The sequence below is a fragment of the Agelaius tricolor genome, unplaced genomic scaffold (assembly GCF_023055355.1).
Source record: "Agelaius tricolor isolate 1412-34295 unplaced genomic scaffold, bAgeTri1.0.p SCAF_23, whole genome shotgun sequence".
In the NCBI taxonomy this organism is placed as follows: domain Eukaryota; kingdom Metazoa; phylum Chordata; class Aves; order Passeriformes; family Icteridae; genus Agelaius; species Agelaius tricolor.
This window is the reverse complement of record NW_027269283.1, coordinates 7,702,422-7,721,658: the sequence shown is the minus strand read 5'-3', so window position 1 is coordinate 7,721,658 and position 19,237 is coordinate 7,702,422. Positions and strand designations below refer to the sequence as shown.

General features: G+C 53.1%; 1 protein-coding gene across 2 annotated transcripts; it reads right to left on the bottom strand.

Annotated features, from left to right (window-relative positions):
- Positions 1-2,692: 2,692 nt before the first annotated feature.
- Positions 2,693-18,301, bottom strand: EEF1A2 (eukaryotic translation elongation factor 1 alpha 2). Of its 2 annotated transcripts, none has more exons than XM_071446777.1 (8): positions 17,853-18,301; positions 16,158-16,386; positions 11,883-12,062; positions 10,596-10,892; positions 6,369-6,519; positions 4,712-4,968; positions 3,748-3,982; positions 2,693-3,040 (listed from the first exon to the last, which is right to left on the bottom strand). In XM_071446777.1, exons 2-8 carry the CDS (start codon positions 16,299-16,301, stop codon positions 2,913-2,915), a joined length of 1,392 nt encoding a protein of 463 aa, XP_071302878.1. In that variant the 5' UTR covers positions 16,302-16,386; positions 17,853-18,301; the 3' UTR covers positions 2,693-2,912. The 2 variants fall into 2 exon arrangements, with proteins under 2 accessions (XP_071302878.1, XP_071302879.1); XM_071446778.1 differs by lacking the exon at positions 17,853-18,301 and adding an exon at positions 16,482-16,679.
- Positions 18,302-19,237: the final 936 nt, after the last annotated feature.

The following is a 19,237-nucleotide window of genomic DNA, read 5'->3' as shown; positions in this document are numbered from 1 at the left end:
GTCCTAGCACACCTGACCGTGGCAGGGAAGAATTGGAGGAGAATTCGGTATTTTAAAATCCATCTCACCGCCACAGCTCTATCACCTGCTATGGGTCACACACACCCACCTGCCCCAACACGGTGCTGGTGGTTCCAAAATTAGCTTGAGCTCACTGCAAGGTTTGCCAAAACCCACCTGTGGTCCAGTTCAGGGGGCTGTTGGGCTGTTTATCATTTTGGCAGGACCCCAAAGTGGATCATGTCAAACCAAGGGCATCACTGCTTGTGTGCCTGCAAGCCCTGTGGGCCAGGCAGTGATTTGCACATGGTGGGTTGTTGATCCAATCCCAAAACACAGATCCACATGGATTCAAACCCAAGGTTTGGCTGGAGGCAGCTTATGGTTTCATTGGTACTGTGTTGAGATGCCCAGAAATTAATAATATTTTTCTTTTCTTCATGCTTTGAAGTGGGTTTAAATAACAATATTTCTGTTAATTCTGTCTCGCTAAAGATCCTGACTCAAACCTCTCAAAGTGCTGTTGCTGAGATCTCACTGCAGGCTCCATCTTTTCTTTCTGCTGCTGCAGATCACCTGGGGCACCAACCCACATTGAAACAAGGCTGAAAACTTGGCCCTGCTCTGAGCCATGAGCAAGTCTGAGTTAAATCCTCTGGGGTTTATATTTTTGCTGTTCTGCAGTTCCATCATTAATTACCTCACCACTTGTGCAGTGCTACCAGAGTCTCTTTCACAGCTCCCCTGGCATATTTCTATGGAAACGAAGCTGTGGTTTTGTCAGGCCTGTTTTTGCTTTTAAAATAGCAAGAGAGGTGCAGACTTTGCTCCTGCTCTTCTCTGTCCCCCACCTGACCCCAGGGTTGTCCCCACTGGCTGTGCCAGGGGCTGGCTTCCATGGGCACAGAAGCTGCAGGTTCCTGAACAGTGTGGGAGGGATATTCCCACAGGAATTCCTGTTGCTGCTGCTTCTAAGGATGCAGGAAGATCGTGCATGTGAGGATGTTCTTCTGCTTGGAAATACCCAGGAAGAGGCACAAGCTGTCTCAGGGAAAACATGCCTTGGGAGCTGGGAAATGCAGGAGGAGCTGGAAGATGAGATTAAACCATCAGTGGGATAACAGCCTTCTCCTGTGGCTGTGCTGTGCCTGCAGGGACCCCCAGATCCCCTTCCAGTTTGTGGCATGCCAAGGACATGGCTCTTCAGAGAGCCCAGGTACCACGAAGACCTCGGGAATTCAAATTGATTTCTGTGGATGAAGCTGGTGGATGTGGGGTGTGTGGAGAGGGGTGAGGAGCCCTGGTGGGCTGTGCAGAGTGCTGGGGATCTTGGCCCAGGGAGGCAGCCTGTGTCTGTCAGATGCAGACATGGGATGGGGAGAGCTCTGGGGGAGCAGGCAGGGTGAGATCATGCAGAGCTCTCTGCAATTCAGCTGCATGTCAGCTCCTCGAGGCCCTGCCTGGGGACACTCAGCACTGCAGAGCATCAGATGCTAATTAGGATCATTAAGGGCTTTGTGACACAAACAGTAATGATGATGCTGGTGCCTCTGGAGCTCTCCTGGGAAGGGCCTCGCATGATGCTGCCCTTCACAGAGACTGTAGAGCATCTGTTCCCAGCACTGTCTCCTCCTGAAGGCCGAGTCAGGGGCACAGACAAGCTCAGGATGCCCCAGCACGCTGCTGATGCCTCCTCCAGGGAGGAAATGTCCCTTGGAAACATCCCTGGAATGATGTAGTGGATGCACAACTCTCACACCACCTCCCTCCTTCTCCTGCCCCACTGCACCACCTCCAGCTCCTCCTCACACTCTGTGCTCCCACTCAGACTCCTCACAGCTCCTGGCTGGGGCTTTTTGGTTGATCCCAACCACTCAGCAACCACAACCCTTTGGACTGGGGCAGCTGCACTGGGTGGAGTTGGGAGAGGTGCACACCTTGCCTGGGGCTGCAAGATTGTGATGGGAGTCAAGACACTGCCCTGGGTGAAGACCGTGAGTTTTGGGGCTTCTTGTGAGACCTGAGTTGTGTTTGGGCTTCAGTCAGGAAGCAATGTTTCTGTTGTGTTGTTTGGAAAGGGCTGGGGATCCACCATGTGTGAGGCAGAGCAGGATGTGGGGAGAGAAGGCAGACTCAGCCACTGCTCCCAAAATGGTGGGGAATGACAAAGACCCAAAGTGATGCTGCTCACCCAATACAGAGACATGGGGTGCCCTATTTTCCTTTCTTTCAGCGGCACAACTGTGGGAGCTCAGTTTAAGCCTGTTTTGTGTGGATTAAATATAATAAAGACCTTGGAAAATTATTTTAGAGGCTTGAGCTGTTTCAGTAGAGCCTCAAAATTGCTGTGAGAACTGTTGCTGCTTCAGGCTGGGGGAATTTCCTGGGTCAAGGGGTGCAATCTGGGGAAGGGCTGAGTGCTGGCTGACACCCTGAATATGGGCTCCCAACTGTCCTCCTTCCTCCTTATTTCCATCCCAGCCCCTCCTGTGCCCATCCCCACCATCTACTCTGAGTGAGCCTACACAATCTCCAGGCAACCCAGCCCCTCTCAGAAACAGACACACACACACAGCTCCACACCTTTTGGGTTGGTTGGTTTGGGTTTTTTTTTTTTTTTTTGGGAGGAGGAGGGGGGATTTGTCTGGTTTTGGTTTGGTTTTTTTTGTTTGGTTTTTTTTTTTCCACTGTGGATGTTGTACCAGTTTTATTGGTAAAATTAACATGAAGCCTCACAAACGCTGGAACATGCTTTTCCTTTTAAAGAATTTCCACTGGACCTTAATGGTGAGCATCCAGTCGTTGACATATAAACTCTTACAAGCTGATGTGCACACGTGCGCCCGGGGGAGTCGGTGGCAGCGTCCTGGTGTCAGGGATGGTTTCTGCGCGATGCACTGGGAGCCCACGATTCATTTGCCAGCCTTCTGGGCCTTCTGGGCAGACTTGGTGACCTTCCCAGCCCCACCACTCTTCTTCTCCACGTTCTTGATGACGCCCACGGCCACGGTCTGCCGCATGTCACGGACAGCGAAGCGGCCTGAGGGACAGACAGAGGAGGAATGGCAGTGAGACCCTGAGGCTGAGCTCTTTGGGAGGGTGGTGGTGGGATCTACACCCCCCTAATCACGGAGCCATGTGCTATCCCTGCCCTTGGAGCAGGTTCCTGCAGGGACAAGCCCTGAGCTATCAACCCTTGCTGGTCCTGATGCTCCCCTCTGTTTAAATTACTGGTTTTTAAACTTAAACCCCATTTCTTCTTTGCAAGTTTCCATCACTAAACTTCCATTGCTAAACTTCCAGATGTGCAACATCAGTCTGGTCTAGTTGGAGATGTATCTGCCCATGGCAGGGGGGTGGAACAAGATGGCCTTTAATGTCCCTTCCAATACAAACTGTCCTAGAACTCAAGCATGGTACTTTCCTGCACTAAAAGGTGGCCTCCACTGAGCAAACTTCCTTCTTTCTTCTCCTGACCAGTTGTTTTAGGGCAGAGAGGAGGAAATGTTTCTGTGTTCAGAAACTATCATGGTTTAGTAACCATAAAGGAACGGTCCTGTTGCTCCCAGAGGGAAAACCCAGCCTTTGGAAACCCAGCTCAGCAGCACATGGGGGAGCAAAAAACCATCCTCAGCTCCCTCCCCACCTAGCTGGGAGAAGTTCAGCATGCCTGGTGTGAGCTCTGCACCCACAGAGCCCTCATGCTCTGTGAGAGCACAGGAGACCTCCAAAGAGCCATTCCCTTACCAAGGGGTGGGTACTGGGAGAAGCTCTCCACACACATGGGCTTGCCAGGGATCATCTCCACGATGGCTGCATCACCCGACTTCAGGGACTTGGGGTTGTCCTCCAGCTTCTTGCCGGAGCGCCGGTCAATCTTCTCCTTCAGCTCGGCAAACTTGCAGGCGATGTGTGCGGTGTGGCAGTCGATGACGGGCGAGTAGCCAGCGCTGATCTGGCCAGGGTGGTTCAGGATGATCACCTGGGGGGACAGAGCGGTGTCATGGCAAGGCTGGCTGTAGGAGCGTCGGGGGGTAGGAAGGTGGGGATGGATGGAGATGAGAGATCTCTGCAGCCAGGTCGTGGAACTTGGGGTTTATTGCAAAGGGTGTGGGTGCAGGGGTCCTGCTGGGAGCTGCCAGCCACAGCTCAGAGCAGGCCCGAGAGAGGGGTACAGAGGATTGAGAGGGTAAGAGCGTGAAAGGGTAAGAGAGCAAAAGTATAAGAGAGTAAAAGGGGTAAGAGAGCAAAGTTCCCGTTACAATACAATAAATCTTCTGTGTTGAATATTCTGATTCTCACTAACCGATCTAGTAAAAGGTAAAAATCCTATAGCATTTCCATACCATCTATAAGAATCACTACATTACCATACTGTGCTACATTTTAAACCCTAAAAACTCCTCTTTGGACCCCTTCTGCCAAGCTGGCAGGGTTTGCTTGGACCCTTGGACCTGCCTGCAAGCAGAGGGTCTTGTTCCATCAGAAGGGGATTACCTTCAGTCAGCCACACCATTGTTTTCCCGTTGTTCAGTAACAAAGGTATCTCAAAGCTTGCTTTCATTTCAACCTCGCTTTCAGTTTCTATATTCTCAAAATCTTTTGCCAGGCAATCATATTTATAAGGCTTTCCTGTTGCATCTTCCCCAACAGCTGGCAGCTGGGGGATGGCAGCAAGCTGGGCGTGGTGGCACCAAGGAGCCGTGCTCACCTGAGACGTGAACTGGGCTGCCTCCTGCGGCGGGTCGGACTTGCTGTCCCCGCAGACGTTGCCGCGGCGGATGTCCTTCACCGAGACGTTCTTCACGTTGAAGCCGACGTTGTCGCCAGGCAGAGCCTCGCTCAGGGCCTCGTGGTGCATCTCCACGGATTTCACCTCAGTGGTGATGTTCACAGGGGCAAAGGTGACCACCATGCCAGGCCGCAGGATGCCGGTCTCCACTCGACCCACGGGAACTGTGCCAATCCCTGCAGAGACGAGGACAGAGTGCAGCAAAATTCAATCTGCTTGGTATATCCCTGGGCCAGAACCTGGGTTCAGCAAAAGCAAGATTTCTCTACTGGTTTTCACCAAAGAACATGTTTGCTCCCTGCCCAAAACCCCCAAGTTTTCAGCAGATCAACACTGGGATCTTGATAATCACTATGAGTCCATCTTTCCTACTCAGAGTTTTTTTAAAAAAGAAGTAACCCATAGGCAGAAAGTCCTGAGAAATCTGCATGTCCCAAAAGTTCTTCTCCTGGAGCAGCTGTGGCATCTCCTGCATGGAGGACTGGGACATCCCAGCATGTGTGCAACAACACTGTCCACATCCCTGATGGCCACACCACCAGCTGTGACAGAGAACGAGGGTGGCTCATTAAATGACTGGGATAATTTGCACCCTGTGTCACCAGGAGACATTGGGAAAATTCCCCTTTGGAGGCATGTGAAGAATGATTGAAAAAAACAACATTGAAAGGAGATTGAAGAGGTTGGCTGGACCCATCTGCTCCTCCACATCCACCCTGCTGTCCCCATCTCCCCTCTTCCCACGGTGTCTCTCCTCCCTAAGGACTTGCCTTCCAGTAAAACCATATCACTCCACCCCAGCTGAGCTAGGGGAGGACACAGACCTGCTCACCACCTTTCATGTCCACTGCAAACAACAGCAGCCTGCATTAAAAACCCAGCTAAAATCCCACGTTCGACCCCTGCAGTGCATGTATCCTTGGAAAAGGGTGGGAAAGAGCTGGAAAAGTCTGTGCCTGCCTGATCCGGCAGCCAGGGAGTCAGCAGTGCTGTCCACTTATGCCAGCAGGTCAGAGAGCTCACAGAGGGGTATTTATAGCTGAGCAAAGTGTCCCCATCACCCCTGCAGAGGGAAGGGGACACGCGTCAGCCACAGTGCTCCCTACATGGCTGGCACAGCTCGGCAGGAGGAGGTGCCAGTGATGGACACCAGCATTTGGGAAGCTCGGGCAGGTCACAGCCAAGCTGCCATGCACCAGCTTCAGTGGCCCTCCCTGCTGGTCTTGTCTCTCACCTGGGTCACAGAATGTTTTTTGCTGCCTCCAACTTGCCTGGCCAGCCATGACCTCTGGGACACGCAAATTTGCAGCCATTTTGGCATCGTGTGTTTCCTGGGGGAGAGCTCACAAAGCTGCTGCTCCTCTCTGCTCCCTGGGCACCTTTGGGCATGCCCACCTCCACCCCAGACAGCCCAAGCTCAAATGGGGTTTTTGCCCTGGATTTACCACCCCTTTTCTCCAACATTATCTCTGGTTTGAAGAGTCAAATCCCTCCAGTTTCCCAACACCTGGAAACGTCATTCCCAAATTTCTATGGAATGAAGTCTCAGTTAAGGCAGAGGAGTGGCAAGGCTCACCTCCAATCTTGTAGACATCCTGGAGGGGCAGGCGCAGGGGTTTGTCTGTGGGGCGGGTCGGGGGCAGGATGGTGTCCAGGGCCTCCAACAGGGACACCCCACTGGCGTTGCCTTCTTTGCGCTCCACCTTCCAGCCTTTGAACCAAGGCATCTGGGGAGAGAGCAGCAACAGAGAACCATAGGATCACAGGATGGGTTGGCTTGGATGGGGCCTTAAAGACCATCTTGTTCCACCCCTCTGCCATGGGCAGGAACACCTTCCACGAGACCAGATTGCTCTAAGGCCCATCCAACCTGGCCTTCAACACTTCCAACGTGCCCTGAGTGTGCCTGTCCTCAGCAGCCAGAGGTAAGCCCAGAGAGCTGTCCCACCAGGACAGCATCCATAAAGTCAGTCCTGCCATGTCCTGGCTTTACCAGGGCACTGGGGAGCTCCTTCCACTCCACCATCCCTGCAGGTTTATCTGCTCCCCTTTGCTCAATCTCCCTCTCTTCTAGAAACAAGCAACACATCCATTAACAGGAGAAAAAGGATGGGAGTGGTTAAAGCCAGCAAACTCACAGTTCCCACTTCCAACACCAACCCCTGGGCACTGCACCAGCTGCCTGCATCCCACCCTCCAGGAATGCTGCCTCCAGCACAGGGACCACAGAGTCTGCAGCCCAGTACCAGGTACAAAGTGCTCAACCTTCAGTCCTGGGGCCCAAGCTTCTCCAAGGCAAGCCTCAGAGAGATGCTTCTCTCCATTCTCTCCTGCTTTCACCCTTCCAGGGTCTGGTTTCTAAGCCCTGGCTAGGGAGGATGCTGCAAACCCAGCTACCAAGAGACAGGACTGCTTTTCACAGATGTTCCCTTCTCCTGCCTTAAAGTGGGTTTTGAAACTAAAAATTGCCCAGAAAAGAGGTAGAGAGGGGTGGAAATTGCTCAGGTACCATGGTTAAATGCAGGGAATTGCAGTGCTTTATTGGGCTGATGCTGCATATCTGGAAACTGTAGCAACACCCGGAGCTTGATGGAAAAAAAATTTAGTCTTGGGTCTGAGGCAACCCTAACACAACAAGCAGAGGTCAGAGTCTGCAAGGCCATTCCCCTGCTTCTGCACAGAGAGGGTTAGACAATATTTTCCCATTTTACTGTCAAATGCTTTCTGTGTGTCCCAAATCCATCACATATTTTGTGGATGTGGCTTTTTTCCCTTAGCACCAGCACCAGTGGCACAGTGCAGTGGGCATGGGGGGCTGGGGTGAAGCAAGACCCCCAAAGTGCCCCCAGCTTCACAGCCATCCCTGCAGGGTGTGCCAAGTCTGGTTTCCTATCCCGCAATCTGCACCAGCTTTGGGAAGGAGAGGGGGAAAGACAGGATGCAGCCAGGGAACTCAGCTTGCATCCAAAGCATTCAGGTCAGGCCCTTCAGAGGGTCACATCTGCCACCACTTGTCTTTCCTGGTGGCAGTGGCAGGAGGAGCCTGGGGACACTTTTGCAATGGGTTCTTCCCAGGGCACTGCAGCTCTTGCCGTGCAGCCAGACCCAGAGCCAGGCACAGCTTGGCAAAATGGGAACTGCATCCAGGCAGTGAGGGAGCCTCGTGCTGTGTGCAGGATGACTCAGAGCTTCCCCCACTCTGCTGTGGCATGGCCCAAACGCCAGGCAGGGACCTGTGCCAGCAGCTGCCTGGTGGCCACCTGCCCACAGGCTCTGCTCTCGAGGATGGTGGCCACCAAATGCCCACAGCTCCCTTCCCTCTGCCCCACACAGCTCTGGCACACAGGAAAATAACAACCCCTGCCCATGTCCCTCTCTCCAGGGGACTTGTGACATCCCAAGAATCCGGTAAAGATGAACATAGACACCTTCTGGGAACAAATCTCTGCAAACCTCAGCATGGCCTTAGGGTGAAAGGCATCTGCAAAACCTGGTTTGTGCTGCCTCCTATGGCCACCCAAATAAAACCTCTGTCATGTAGTCCCCAAAATCTGTTCCCCAAATCGTAATTCCTACTCCACAACTCCTGTGGCAAAAGCAGGATCTGACCAAATTGTGCAGGCAGAGAGGCTCCAGCTCCCCAGAATAACAGCTAAGCTCCAGCTCTTTAACACTCAAAGTTTATTTTACAGTCGCCTTTCCCTGATTTTTCCCAGCCCATGAGCACCTCAACACCCCATGCACACACCCCAGTGTTGAGGCTGCAGCCCCAGACAGCCACAGGTCCTGGCACCAGAGACTGGGAGTGTTTGGGTTGCAGCATCCCATGGGGTGAAAATCTCCCAAACCACGTGGAATGGCCCCATTCTGCCAGCTGGAGCATCACAAAGCTGCTTCACAGAACACCCCACTTCCCAAAAAGCTCTCAAATGCCAAACTTTGATGGAAGCACAGCCCAGCTGTCATTTTTTCAGTTGGCCTTGGGATTCTGTGCAACAGGGCTGTGGGCTGGAGTCTCCCACACAGAGGCAGCTCCAGCCTGACGTGCCACCACGCCCCCCTTGCTCAGAGGCAACAGGAGCTGCAGGGACATCATGGCTCTAATCCCCACTTTCTGATAAGTCCCCTGACAGACAGACAAGTCACTTGACTGTCTTGTGCTTCAGTGAAACCTGTCCAGAAATTACAAGTGAAAATAATCAGAGCTTTTTCAGGCAAGGAAAGAGAGAAGAGACATCTATGCCAGGTTCCTTCTTAAGCTTTCCCAGAGGTGGTGCAATATGAGGAGGAGGAGAAATCTGTCCCTCAACCCTCTCCAGAAGAGCTCATGCTCTTCCAGACCAGGCCAGGTTTTCTTCCCAATTCCCTAGGAGCCAGCTGGTTCCTTAGGTCAAAGGATAGAGTTGTTTCATCCCCTGCCTTCTCTCAGGCAGCACATCACACTGGGAACCTGCCCCGAAACCCCTCTGGAGGAAGGGGGGCACAGAGCCCCTCCTGCTCTGTGCCTCCCCTCTGCTGCCTAATTATAGGAGGATTGTTCAGGATCATCTTCCCAGCCCAGCAGCTGCTGACATTTGGAGCCTGCCTGATTTGAGGCACTCGGGAACCACGGGGCTGGGTTTGGCATGGCCGTGGCTGACCTTTATCCCAGCTCTGCTCCTCAGGGAACAGGAATCTCCCAAGCACCCCAATAATTCCTTCCTTCCAAGCCATCCCAAGTGAGCTGCCTTTCCTGTGCAGGGCAGGAGCTGTGTTTCATGACTGTGTGAGTTTGCATTGCAGCACTCCCTCAGGCCTGTGATCCCTGACCTCCCTCAGTTACTGCTGGACTCATGGATTGCTTCACTCATCACAGAGCCCTGCCCTCATCCACGGGTGGTGTCCTGAAGTCCCCCTAAGCATCAAATTTCCCATTGGTTTCACAAGAGATTCCCAGGGTGTCTGATCTGAGCAACTTCCTCAAGGTCACACAGAAGTCACCAGGAGAGCAGGGACCTTCCTCTGGCCAGAACTTTCCAGCCCATCATTTCTTTAAAAGACTAACCCTGAGGTAGATTTTTCTCCAACAAAACCAGTGTCAGAATAGTTATGGGCAGCCTGTCTGCCAAAAACCCCCATCCTTCTTAAGCTGGTGTATGAAATGATGGCAAGGGCCCACCCAGAGCACCCTGCCTTTGTCTCCTCACCATCCCCATCGCAGAGGGAGTAAAAACCAGCTGGAAAAGGAGCAGCCTCAAAGGGATACTCTAGGGAACTGTGGTTTTGGCATGGAAACGTGGTACTTCCTGGAGAAAATGTCACCTGTAGGAGTGAGATCCCAGCACTGGAAGAGGAGGTTTGGCCACCACAGTAACACAGAGCATTGATGGAAAAGGGGACCTGAGACCCAGCTGCACTGTTGGAGCTGCTCCAAGCCTGACCCCAGATTGTGTTATTCCCCTCAGAAAACAATGCCCTAAAAACACACCCTCTGCTCCTGCTGAGAGTGGCAATTGCTGCTCCAATGTCACCATGAGCTCTGACAAGGTGAAAACTTCAAATCCCAGCCCAGAAGCAAAGCCAGACAGATCATCTCCTGAAGATGCTCGTGTTTAGCTGCTGCCTGGCCTAGGCACAGCACCCACCAACAGTGAGCCCATCCATCCTGCCCAGGGCCAAGCAGAGCTCCATGACACATCACCAGCTGCCAGCAGATCTTTGTGCACAGCGGGTGCATGAAATGCTCGCAGAGCACAGAGCTCATCTTCAGCCCAGGCCAGGATCCTCAGCGTGGGGGGAGAAGTGTAACCCAAGGCACACTTACATTGGGAGAGGGCTCCAGCATGTTGTCTCCATGCCAGCCCGAGATGGGCACGAAGGGAACTGTGGCCGGGTTGTAGCCGATCTTCTTGATGTAGGCGCTGACCTCCTTGACGATCTCGTCGTAGCGCTTCTCGCTGTAGGGGGGCTCTGTGGAATCCATCTTGTTGATGCCCACGATGAGCTGCTTCACCCCCAGGGTGTAAGCCAGCAGGGCGTGCTCACGGGTCTGCCCGTTCTTGGAGATGCCGGCTTCAAATTCACCCACACCAGCAGCAACAATCAGGACAGCACAGTCAGCCTGGGGGAGAGAGCAAGAGAGTTGCTGCACAGCCCTGGTGACAACTCTGAGGGCTTTAAAGGAGTCACAGATGACCCCCTGCCTGATTAGCTGCTGATCTGCCTTAAAACTAACCCAGCTGTGCTATTTCAGACTTGCCAGCCCCACATAGGTCTGCATTGTGGGTGGAAAAACAGTGTGGATTCCTCCTGGACTCTGACTAGGACCTCATCTTGATCATCTACGGACAAGGTTTTATCTAAAACCCTACTGAAGTCTTGCAAAAAACCTTCCTAGGTGATGGGTGTGACTCCAGCCATGGAAAGTGTTCCCTAGATTGCTTTTGTACCAAAACACACAGCAGAAGCTGCCTGGGTTTGGCAGAAAGCCATGCCCAGTCCAACTGGTACCTCAATGGAAATCTCACTGGGCATGCAGCGGGGTTAATTCAGCACCCATCAGTCACAGGGAGATGCAGGAATGTCCCACAATGCAATGAGGGGGAACCACCCTTCTCAGGAAGGGTAGGCCATTGGGTTTGGCAATATAATATGGGACAAAGACAGCTGTTGGAGGAAAAGGAAGGACGAAAGGTCTGTGGAGCCTCCTTTATCCAATAAAACCTAGTGTATTGTTGGATGTTTCTTGTATATCTCATCTGTCTGAGGCTAAAATGGTGTGGAGATGCCCTCACACAAAGGCCTGTAGCTCACAGCATCCCAGCTCCAGGCAGGCCACATTCATCCCACCTTCTCATGTGGGTGGAAATGGGGTGGAGAAACCACCTCTTTGTGCCCAAAGACACCCAGGGAGGTGCAGGACCATGGCGTGCTGGGTTCCCTTGGTGCCCCCCAGTCTCTGGGGTGAACCCTGCTGAACACTCCTCCATGTCAGCCCTCTCAACTCCCCACCTCCAAAAGGATTCCAACAGCCCGTGCATGACCCTGAGCCTGTGAACAACCCCAGCCTCTCCCCTGCAGCAGCCCCCATGCCCTGGGCCCCATCCCTCACCTGGGAGGTGCCGGTGATCATGTTCTTGATGAAGTCCCTGTGGCCAGGGGCGTCGATGATGGTGATGTAGTACTTGGTGGTCTCAAACTTCCACAGAGAGATGTCAATGGTGATGCCACGCTCGCGCTCGGCCTTCAGCTTGTCCAGCACCCAGGCGTATTTGAAGGACCCCTTCCCCATCTGGCCAACACAGAGGCAAGAACTAGTGAGAAACCTGAGCCCAAGGCATTGGTGATGGCCTCCCACCCTCCAGGGCACTTCCCAAGCTCACACAGGGTCACACTGCAAACATTTAAAGGTAAAATTCCCTGAATTCAGGATCTATTGGTGGTCTATTTACTAAAAAATACAGGTGAAAGGAGATATTGTTCTCAACATGTTCCTTCCACAGCAGGATGCAGGAGAGGCTGGAGGAAGAGACATGAAGTGAATTTGTGAGTGGGGCTGGATGGGCAGGATGTAGAGGCAGCAGCCCATGAGGTCTCCTCCATGAAACACCCATCATGGTTCTGCACTGCTGCTGGGAAATCCTGTACAGAAACATGGAAAGCTGCTTCTTGTCACATTAAACGTCTCTGAAAGAATATTTACATACTTATTGCATTTCCTAATGTTAATGGAGTTATTGAAAAACATCTGTTTATGAGATTTATCTTATTTCATGGTTTCACAGAGATGCACACACAGGGATGTGGTCTAGTGGTGGGATTGCCAGTGCTGGTTGGACTCAATGATCTTAGAGGGCTTTTCCAACCTAAATTATTCTCTGATTCTGTGATCTTAATCCATGACTCAGACCTGTGAGGCAGCTGGTTAGTGGGAAAGGGCATTGCTACATGAGTGAGCCCAAAACTGGCAGGGGTGGAACGGGTTAAAAGAAATGAGAGATGGTTGCTATGAGCAGAATAGAAACGTGATTGATTTTTGCCACAGAGTGTGCAAATTCACAGGAAAAGCTACTGTGAGCTGCAGCCAGACCAACTGTCGTTGCCAAATGGCCAAAATCTCAGCCAACATTATAATGCGGGAAATCACGCTGGGGGAGATTAGCTCCAGTAAATCTTCCTGCCCTGTGATAAAGCACATTCCCTGGTAAAACCACGGTGGCACTTCTGGGAGGCCTTCTCCTTTGGGCTGGAGCCCTTTGACGTCACTGCACCAGGGAGAGCTGGATTTCCCTCCAGTGTGGAGGCCATGCTACCACTCTGAGCTGGAATCCTGACAAGGTGGAGATGGGGCAGGAGAAGCCCACCCTTGCTGACCACTCTGTGAGCTGGGGTGGTCAGGGGAGCTTGGCCAAAGCAAGGGGTTAAAATGGGCTGCAGCCATCAGCTCTTGGCCTCAGATACAAGGAGGTTTTAAGGCAGAGAAAGGAATTTAGGTCATTTGCAGATGATTTAATGGTCTCCTATTATTATGCAAGGTCAGAGCTGTGATACCCTGCTGCCATCCATCCATCCATCCATCCATCCATCCATCCATCCATCCATCCCTCTGCTCCCTGCAATCACAGTTTCTCCTGGCCATTATCAGTCACAGTCAGAGAGAAGCACTTCCCGATGGCAGGTACTGAACACTCCAGTGATGAGCCCCCCCAGGAAAGAGAACACAGCATCCCACCCACACCTGCCCTGCCCACACCCTGCCTGGGGGCTGGTCTGCTGGTCTGCTCCATCTCCCACACTCCAGCCCTGTTCCCAGCCAGCACAAGGAATTAATGGTGACAGCCTGTTTCATAACAGCTGAGTGCTGCGATGACTTTGCAGCTTGCTCCGGAGGATTAAGGGCAAAATCCTAAAGCCAGGGGCAAGATTTCCCCTCCTCAGAGGAGAGGCCAGGTCGAGGAGATGATGCCCCATCTCCACTGGGAAGCTGTGAGCTCTCACTGGCATGGAAAAATCCAGAATCAAGTCTCTGCTGCTGAGCATCTTCCTGACACTGGATTTAGCAAGGGGGTAGAGGAGGAGCTTGGAGATTTTCAGAATCACAAAATGGTTTGGGGTGGAAAAGACCTCAAAGATCGTCCCATTCCAACCCCTCTGCCGTGGACAGGGGCACCTTCTACTAGACCAGGTTGCTCCAAATTCCATCCAGCTTGGCCTTGAACACTTCCAGGGATGGGGCCAGGTTAACCCTTTCCAGCACTCACATCAAACTCCCCCTTCCCAGGGAACAGGGAGGAGTCATCAGAGTGCGCTCATTTACTGCTGGAAATGGAGGCACAGCAGGGAATGGTGCATTTGTGCATTGCATTAATAATGGGCTCTTCTTGGGCAGGAGGTCAATCTGCACATCCCACAGCCTCTCCCCCACCCGCAGCCTACTGCCTCCCTTCTGGGTGGGGAAACTGAGGCACAGAGCAGAGCCCTGGCTCTCCCATGGCAGCTGAGTGGGAATCAGCACCTTCCTGCCATCAGCCATGTCCACACACACACAACCAGCTGCTCATCACGTGTGAGACCCCCCCAGAGCTCAGCATCACACGTAACGTGAAGACAAACGAGATCCTTTATTTAGCAAACAGTTTCCCTCCTTTCACGGGGTGTATTCAGTTACCCAGGGCTGGTGTTGAAAAACCCAGGGTATTATCTAGCTCTGCACAATACCTTCCCTGTTCAGTGCCAGAAATAGCCTGAATTTCCCTCATCGAACCCCAGTGGAGGGACAGCTTTCTATTCGGAGGCCACAAATACTGATTATTTAATTTTTTTAAAAAACAGAACAACTCTTCTTTCAGAGATACTGTTACCTCTGCCCTTGAATCAAAAGGGAAAAAAAAAAGAGAGAGAAATCCTCGCTCTTTTCTCTTAAATAAAATAACAGACCCTGGGGTTTTTTTGTTGGCCTTTTGGGTGCACGCAGGCCTCCATTTCCTGTGAATGCCACCTAATGGAAGCAAACCCTTCCCCAGCCCTGCATTAGAAAATGGAGTCTGTAAGCTCAGTCAATAGGCTATTAATAGCAGCCTCCGGTGCCCGCGGATCCTGGCAAGGCAGTGAAAGTGCCTGCTCAATTAAAATCACTGCAATCACATCGACGAGAACCTCACCATGCCTTATCTGATCTTACAGGTAAAGGGGAGGAATTTGTGGAAGGATAACAGTAATCATTTTAAACCAGGGGAGAGGGATAATTCTGTATGAAGGAAGAGGCTCTTTGGCTTAAGGATGCAAAAAAAAAAGGCTGAAAGTGAGGCAGGAAAATAAGGGATTTAGCTCAGATGCTATCGGCAAATGAAAAAGGTTGACAGACAGACAGAAAAATGTGAAATCAAAAGTGGCAGCTCTGTAAATCTCTTTTTTTTTTTCAATTAAATGTGAGATTTGGACCAGAAAAAAAATTGGGGAAAAAAAAAAAAGGAGGGGTATCTGCATTCCCAGAGCGATGACGACAAGCCATCTTCTGAGTGACAGGAGCTGCCCTATGGATAACACAGCCAGGCTGTTCCTGGCTCACCCACCTCTCTAGAATTTACCATCATTAATTTCCCAGCACTCCCAATTGACATTTTTCTTCCCAAGACTGTTTTTTCCTCTTTAATCTTGGGGTTTTCCATATTACAGGTATCAGGTGGTGCTTTGCTGCGTGACAGCTTCTAAATGCATGCACGATAAAATTGTTATAAATGCCACCACTGCAAGGGTCAAACAAAAGAATTTAACTTCAATGTTCGGATTTCCAGCCAGTTTTCTGTATCACAGGCTGCCAATCACACTACACACCAGACCACCTGCCTGAGGAAAATGGGAATGAGGTTTCTCAACCGGATCAAATGAGTGGTCCAGCTGATGCTGCACCTTGTCCCCAGCAGGCACTGGAAACTGATGCTTCAGAGTGAAATTCAGGCAGCCCTGACCCATGCAGGGAGAGATTATCAGGTTTTCCCCCCTCACACACCATATTTAGAAGGAATTTCATGCCTTGAAGCACCGTGGTTTGTGGCTTTTCCGGAATCCTAGTGATTACTGCTGCTTCCCTGACCCATCCTGCAGACCTCGGCGTGCCCCTGCCCTCATTAACAGCCGGCAGCAGGGAGTCCCCCAGCTCCGGAAAAAGAGGGTGGCCAGCGCCCAAATGGCCTATTTTCCCAAGGCCAGAGAAGTCGGGAGGACCCAGGGGCGCAGAGGGAGAAAAAACGATGGGAACAAAGGGAGAAATGGAATGTAAGAGAAGGGCAGCACCGGCAGAAGGGGAATATTGCCTGCGGGATGCTGGCGGGGAGCAGCGTGGAGCATCCCCGCGGGTGGGAACGCGGGGTGGGGGCGGGCTCCTCACCTCGGCAGCCTCCTTCTCAAATTTCTCAATGGTCCGTTTGTCGATGCCCCCGCATTTGTAGATGAGGTGCCCGGTGGTGGTGGATTTCCCAGAGTCCACATGCCCGATGACGACGATGTTGATGTGCGTCTTCTCCTTCCCCATGCTGCTGCTGGGCTACGCGGGGCTGGCCGGGGCGGGCGGCGCTGGGGAGGGCGGTGGGAACGCAGCTGCCTTTTTGGGGGGGAGGCTGCGAGGGGAAAGAGCCAGGAGAGTCAAGAAGAGCCCCCCTTGTGCCAACCAAGAGCCAACCCTTCGGGAAAGGCTGTCCTCCCCTCGCCCCACCTTCCCGCTGGACCATGCGCCCGGGGGTGCCCGGCCTCGTCTGGCAGCTCTGGGTCCGAGCCAGCTGCCCCCGGAGGAGGCCGGCCGGGCTATTTCGGGCTGCCACGTCCAGCCTCCAAGCCTGGGCAAGACGCCGCGTTTATCGGCATCTTGCCCTCCGCCGCGGAGACCCCCAGTTCCCAGGGCTACGTCATCGATGCTTCGAAGGTGCCCTTCCCTCCTGGAAAACCTTCCCGACGCTCAGGGATACTCCCGCTGCTGCCTTCTCGCTCTTTCCAAACGCGAGGGCATCTCCTGCATGCCCTGGGAGGAGCCGAGGGTGCCCGTCCTCCCGGGCTGCCCCCACCGCTCCCCAGCTGGGCACAGTTCAGGTGACAACAGAGTGTCTGCAAAACGGGGCGGACAAAAATAGCCCTCTCCTGCTGCCCCAAGCAGGGCTGGAACAGCGGGGCTGCCCAGGGCTCCTCTGAGCCTGAACTTGGGAGGTTTATTATATTTTGCTGGATGGAACAGAGGGAGGAGGCTAAAAACGCACACGGATATATCCGGGGAGCTGTCCTGGCATCTCCCGGCGTTGCCATGGCTCTGCAGCTGCACACAAACCGGGCACAATTAGGAGCTTTAATCTGACGTCTAATAAAATCCAATTTCACGAATCTGCCCGTAGAAGTAAAGGAGGTCAGGAGGAGTTTGCTGCTCTAATAGCGACTCAGTCATGCGGGTGGGAACATTCCCAGCGAGAAGCTTCCCTGGGCAGCAGGAGCGGCGGCTGTCCCGTCCCTGCTGCCCTTGAGCCCTGCCAGCCCGGATCTGGCCATTTTGCGGCTCCACTGAGATGCTCGGTCCCGGAGCTCCCAGTCCTGGGTGCGGGTCCCTCTCTCCCCTGCAGACCCCTCCTGGCACACGGGGGGAGACGCAGGATCGCTTTGGGAATTGGGGAATTTTTTTTTTATTTCTTCCCCAAGGAGATAAAGACATCGCAGCCCATGGCCGGGGGGCTGGAACGAGATGATCTTTAAGATCCTTCCGACCCAAATCATTCGAGGATTGTACGATTCTAAAGGCAGGGTGGGGGGAGGGGAGGGGGGAGCTGGGGGGGATTATCAGGTTTTCCTCCTCATGCACGACATTTAGAAGGATTTTCACGTCCTGAAGCACCACGGCTTGAGCGTTATTTCCCACCTGCGGGAAGGACGCACCTGCGGGATGAAGGAATGGTCCAGCCCCATCCTTTCCCTCCTGGGGGTACCCCCCACCGCAGCATCCACACACGGGAGGGGGGCCCTGATGCCCCCGCAGCCCCTGGGGCAGGACACCCCCCCCCGCATCCCCGCTGTCCCCCCCATCCCGCCGGGGTCCCGCAGCTCTTACCGGGGCGGCGGTCGGGGCGGCCAGAGGCTGCCGGCTTGGGCACCGCCGGCTTTATCTCCGCGGGAGGGGCCCACCTATCGACGGCGGCAGCGCAATGCAGCGGCCCCCCCGCACTACGGCAATGCGGTACCGGGCGGGGGAGGAGGAGGAGGAGGAGGAGGAGGCGCGGGGGGGACGGGGGGAGGAGGAGGACGACGACGACGAAGAGGAGGAGGAGGAGAAGGAGGGAGAGGCGGGAGAGACGGGGAGGTAATGTGTAGGGATGGTAAGGAGGTGGAAGGATGGGAGATAAAGGGATGGAGGAAGATGGAGGGATGGGGAAAATGGAGAGGGATGGGAAGGTGAAAGGGTGGAAGGCTGAAGTCAGAGGGAGGCGGCAAGATGGAAGATGGAGAGATGGGAGGAAGGTGGAAGGAGAAAAGACGGAGAGACAGGAGACGTGGAAGATGAAGGCATGAGAGGGAGGTGGAGAGACTGGAGGCAGAAGTATGGAAGGATGGGGAAAATGGAGGAGAAATGGAGAGGTGGAGGGGTGGAAAATGGAGGGAGAGATGGAAGACTGAAATCAGAAGGAAACAGCAGGATGGAAGATAGAGGGATGGGGGAAAGATGGGAGGATAAAAGATGGAGAAACAGGAGAGATGGAAGATGAAGACATGAGAGGGAGATGAAGGGATGGAGGAGAAGGAGAGACCAGAGACAGAGGAATGGGAGGAAGACAGGTCGATGGAGGGATGATGAAAGGGTTGTTTGGAAGACAGGGGAAATGATGGAAGTGCTGTCCCAGGAAGACAGGGAGTGAAGGGACAGGGCTGGCTTTGGAGAGGGCCACCAAATCCCACATCCCTTGCTGTGGCCCCCTTGCTGTGGCCCCCGTGGTGCAGAAGGGCTGTGCTCCCACCGGGGCTGGGAGGAGAGGGGTCCCTGCAGGGCACAACACAACCCTGGGCAGACCCTGAGGGCACTGCCCCACATCTCTGCCCCGTCAGTCCAGGAGCAAGTGACAGAGCAAGGGACAAACACAGCAAAACAGATTTCTGCACCTGCAACATGTGTGGGGGCTGCTCGAGAATTTGTGATTTAACAACATCATCTCATTTTTAATGGGAAGTGGGGTTCAAGTCCTAGGAGGACAAGGAAACCATAAACCTCCAGTAATATAATGACATCTTCTTTGCATAAAAAAAAAATAATATGTAGTGGTCAGAATATTTATGTCTGTGTCAACTATGCATTTCCAAGGCCAATCCAAAATTTTCTGTGTCCCAAAGCCAAATATAGGTCAAAAGAAAGCTAATTTTGACTAAAGCTATGAAATAACCCAGAACAATTTTATGGCCCAGACCATCCTTCCAGTAACAGCTAATTTAGATACCCTTATGAAG